At 37.5% G+C, this 5,070-nt stretch overlaps 1 protein-coding gene across 1 annotated transcript; it reads left to right on the forward strand.

Moving 5' to 3' along the window:
- Window positions 1-601: 601 nt before the first annotated feature.
- On the forward strand, window positions 602-4,849 carry fgfbp3 (fibroblast growth factor binding protein 3). The gene is made up of 2 exons (XM_079632897.1): window positions 602-848; window positions 3,505-4,849. Exon 2 carries the CDS (start codon window positions 3,588-3,590, stop codon window positions 4,278-4,280), a length of 693 nt encoding a protein of 230 aa, XP_079489023.1. The 5' UTR covers window positions 602-848; window positions 3,505-3,587; the 3' UTR covers window positions 4,281-4,849.
- The last annotated feature ends 221 nt before the right edge of the window (window positions 4,850-5,070 follow it).

A 5,070-nucleotide genomic window follows, 5' to 3' on the forward strand; every position in this document is an offset into this window, starting at 1 on the left:
GATCATTTTTAATCATATTTACCGGGGGCCATTAATTCTGACCACAACTATTGTAAAGATACATGGAAAGATATGGAGGAAGTTATTTTTTTAATATGTAACCTAAAATACATGTAAAAAGAAATAGCCTAATATAAGAATAATATTAATGTAGTCAGAAACAATTTGACCCTCCTTATAAAATATCAAATATTTTCTTCCAAATCCCAATCCAAAACAGAACAAAGAGAACAATCCGAGGTCATGAGGAATGAGACAGCATCTGCTGCTAGAGGTGCTGAACTTCTACACAAAACAGTATTCACTACTATTGACTATATGTGATGATGGTGGCCTTCCAAGTGAAGTGCGGGTAAGTTGTGTGTTGTCATGGTGACCACTTTCATAGGGTGATCGTATCATTTACATAGCATAAGATGGGTGAAGAAATCTGAATTCCATGCATTCAGAACCCGTTTGATGGGTCTGCAGCTGTCCAGAGTGCCTCAGACTCCGTCTGATTCACAATTAGATTCTCCCCCGTCATTAGCGGCCCGCAAGGTCGACACGGGGTGCAGCTCGCCTGCTCAGTAATCACCGTCGATGGGGCTGGATGGCCACTGCGCTCACTGATTGCAGACAAGCCGGGACTGGGTGTTGAAGAAATGCTGTTCCTCATCAAGGACTCGTGTAGTGTCATCAGCCGCTCGCTGAAGAAGATTATCTCACATGTCATCAGTCGTTAGGGGAACATAACAGACACAAGGACTTCGGCATTACACGAGAGAGGAGAAAAGTGTCTGAATGTCATTAAAATGAAAAAGGCAGAGTGGCTGGATTGCGACTTTGGATGATGCGTCTGTTGACAGGTGCTGGGAGTACTTCACTTATCTTACGCCTTCTCAATGACTGCAACCATTACATGAATTCAGCTGTAGTGCTACCACAACATACCACAAATCGTTAATAACGTTTCTTATCTGACCCTAAACAGGGCTTATTGTAGCCGTGTAGGATAGGCTACAATAGGGCTAAAGTCAAGGAAAATGTAATGTTCCAGTGTGGATTTTTTTAAAGGGAGCTTTTTACCCCTATAGCCTAATGTTCTTTTACTTATTCATAAAAAAACTGAATTCATCTCCTTGAACGAAACTCAGTATTCGGTTTCAAAATATAGCGAGAGTTTCAAAGTTTCCCATTATAATTTTGCAACATTTTACATTAAAAAAAATGAAACGGCATTTAGCCTTTTTCACATAGCCTACCTTTTTCATTTTTTTATTTAGGCTATTGTTTTTTGTAAATTGCAAAAAATAGCAAACTTCAAAGCGACCCCCTTAAAATTATACTATAATGTCTTCATGTTGGTTCAGTTATGTTAAATAATAATTTTAACAAAACTTAAATACGAAATGTTTCAAAAAGAAAATAGCAAACTTCAAAGGTGACCCTTAACATTATATAAAAAGACATGTAAATTAATAAAATCATAAAACTCCTTGGGCATTTTTTTTCTAGTTATAGATCTAAAAAGGTTTATAGGGTAGAAATCCAGGGTCCTTAATCCATATCAATAAATCAATATATTATAATTAAATATTTGGTGTATAATTATTAATCATAACCTGAAGAAACCTACCACCAAGCACATCACCACCACCAGCAGAGGGAGATGTTGCTACGATCCCGACAAATGGCTGAGAATTTACCTTGAGTGGAATTCATTCTGAATCTTTACAAGAACACATTATTTGAGCAGAAAAACCCTCACACATGCCACACATTCTTGTATTAATCTTCAAAATGAAGGAGAAGAATCTAGGGCCGTATTTAATTCCCAAATTGCTTTTGCTCAGTGGTACTCATTAGTCAGTATATGAGTCACTAGATAAAGAGAAAGATGCAAACAGCAAAAAAACTGATTTATTAGTCATTTCAAATTTTTAAAATAAAAATGAAAAATAAAAAATAAAAATAATTGTAAGTTCAACATGCAATACCCAAAAGCACACTCAGGGTTTGGAATGAATCCAAACGGCCTGTGAGGCCCCGAGCAAGACAACAGCCATGTATGACTTTACCATGGCGTCTGCTGTGGGTCAGCAGCTGGGCTTTGGTTGGTATGGAGACACAACTGACTATCAAGAATCTGCATCAACTGAACAGATTAAGAGCAGAGCACGACCCGGCCACAGGGATGGTTTAGGTTTAGGATTAGATAGTGTTGCCAGATACGTAAGCAAATGCAAATAACAAACACGCACACACAAATACCCTGAATGGCAGGTGCACACACGCACACATAATCTCCAAAAGTCTACAGCACTATTTTTAACTGGATAAAAGAATGAAAATGTAAAAAGCCCCCTAAGGGAAACTGATAGTGCTTGCTGATCCAAGGAGAAGTACATTTAAAAATAAATGTTGTTTGATGTTTTTTTTAGCATTAATGCAATTAGCAGTTCCCTTTTGAAATGGCTTCAATTATTATTATTATTTAGTTGTTTATTTAATAGAAAAAGGAACACAACACAAAATGGCTTGGAAAGAAGGATAGGCGAGAGAGAAACTGAAAGATTGAAAGGAGACAAAGGAGTGAAGAGAAGGGATGGGGTGAGGGGTGTCCATTTGTCTTCAGACGAGGAGGGAGGTGCCAGATTCTGGAAGGTTTGGATACCCTATTGATGCCCCAAAAAAGCATCCACCATACAACCCCCTTTCCCCCACTTTTTTTCCTTTATCCCTCGATTCCATCCTTTATTTCTACCCCCTCCATTCTTATCCTTCCACAAGCTTCTCTCACTCGCAGTCTTTAGAAGAAGTCAGCTCGGTAAGTAAAAAGCTCTGAGAGAAACGCTAAATATGAAACTTTACAGCTCTGTTTTCTAGAATAGCCTACACGTGCTTGAGAGGAGTATAAGGAGGGAAACATCATATCTGTGCTAGTTTTGTTTATTAGGATGACGAGGATGGGATGTGATTTAGTTTATCAGGTTGTTGTTATATTAAATTGATGCATACTCATGCAGATCTATTCCAATTGAATGAATGAAATTATAACTATAAATAACAAATTATAAAAAATAAAAGGTAGCCTAATTGTTTTAATTTTGAAATTTGAAAATGGTTTATTATTTTTAAAACATATATTTAAAACATTTTACGTCTCAATTATCTAGTCTGCATCATGTCAGTGTCATTTTAGTATCATTGAGAAGCTATTACAGTTATTAAGACGTTTTTTATTTTTATATTTTCTTAGTCACTTTAATTTTAATTAAATGTTTAGCTATTTTATTGTGTTTTGTCTTTTTTTAATATATATGTCTATATAGATCAATTTTTCATTTTAGTTTGAGTTATTTTAGTAGGCCTACATTTAAACCAAATACTGAAATAAAATTATTATTTTTTAAACATTTTATTTCAGTTAACGTTTATTTCAATCAAAATAACAAAAAAATGTTTTTTAGGTTTTTAGTTAACTCCATCATGCATTAATGTTTTTCCTCTCTAATTTTGCAGGTGCTGATTTCTCTTTTCTGAGGGTGCTGAGTGTGCCCTGAACCAGAGATTTCTTCCTTTCTACAACCTTCATACACACAGCCATGCGAGGGCGGAGTCTATTCTTCACCTTTTCCCTCCTCTTCCTCCTCCTATCATTCTCTGAGGCAAAAAAGAAGTCTAAACAACCATCAGACGCAGTGACTGGATCCGAAAGTACTGCCATAAATCCCTCGCTGGGGTCCGGTCAGCTAAGCACTAAGGACGGGCACCGCTGCACCTGGGAGACGCTAGAGAGAGGAGCTAACATCCTGCTCCAGGTGAGCTGCTCTGACCCTGAGGAGGAGGGGCTCAAACCTCCCTACACATGCCAGTTTGCTGGAAAACCTCAGGAATGCTCCGTGTACAGCACCCAGTCCTCCCAGTACTGGAAACAAGTGGTGAGCAAACTGAAGAAGCGAAAGAATGCTTGCGAGGGGGAGAAAGTCCTGAAAACACGCCTGTGTAAGAGAGCACCCAGCGCATCTCACATGAAACTCACAGAGAGAAGCGGAGAAGAGACGACCACACACATTAGCGAGGGAATGCTAGAAGAGAGCAAGCGCAAAACAGAGGCGCCCGTGAGGAAAGAAAAAGAAGTACAGAAAGAGAAGGAAGCGGAGGTGAAGAAAGAAGAGGATGAGGGGTTCGGAGAAGTACTGAATGATGGGGTCTCAGACATGGGCCCTGATGCGAGCTACTGCGGAGAGGGATGGCATTCTGTCTGCAGCTTTTTTGTCAAGTTTTTTGATGGTTAAAAAGGAGAGACATCTGCTATCAGCGCTTTTGCGGACCCAGTAGAGGATACGAATGTTGATGCACGAAAAAAAAGACGGAAAGACAACGCTGTCAGGTGTCAAAAAACGACTTAGAAGAGGCTAGCTAGTCTGCAGCACCCTAAAAACATCATGGATAAAAATAGTCCTGTTGTGAAGAGGAAGACAAATAGACACAGAAAAAAGTAGTTTGTGTAATATTTAACAAACACACTAATCACATTGCTTAAACAAAATGTATTACTTGTGTATATGCAACTAAACCTGACTTCCCTTTTTGTAGATAATGACTAATTGTGATTTGTATTCCACACATGATCTTTGAATTTTTATTCATTATGAAAATTGTTGTATATGATTTTTGCAAATAATACTCGAATCAATTAAAAACAAATTTAATTAATTACGTATGCATATATGTTTTAACCAAAATGTTAGCCTAGATATATGGCAGAAAATATTTTTTATCATTCATGCTCAACACAGGATGATAAGATTAAAAGTCCTTCAGAGCTCACACAAGATAAATAAAAGAACCTTATATAACTATTTATATTGTGTATTTATGTGTATGTAGATGTGTATAGGTAGATATGACAGCATAGCTTTCTCAGTTTTGCATCAATAGTCAGCTTGCCATATCAGTGGTGTGACAGTAAATGACAGACAGATAATATAACAGCACATTCAAATCGATAAAATGTGCCATTTAAGTGGCATTCACTTTCCCCCTGATGACCCAAAACTATAAGAAGGGGAAAATATTGTGCAA

This window comes from Phoxinus phoxinus (genome assembly GCF_949152265.1).
Source record: "Phoxinus phoxinus genome assembly, chromosome: 13".
Taxonomy (NCBI): Eukaryota; Metazoa; Chordata; class Actinopteri; order Cypriniformes; family Leuciscidae; genus Phoxinus; species Phoxinus phoxinus.

What these genes read in the sequence shown, in the direction of transcription:
- fgfbp3 (XM_079632897.1), top strand. Translation starts at nt 3,588, where the DNA reads ATGCGAGGGCGGAGTCTATTCTTCACCTTTTCCCTCCTCTTCCTCCTC.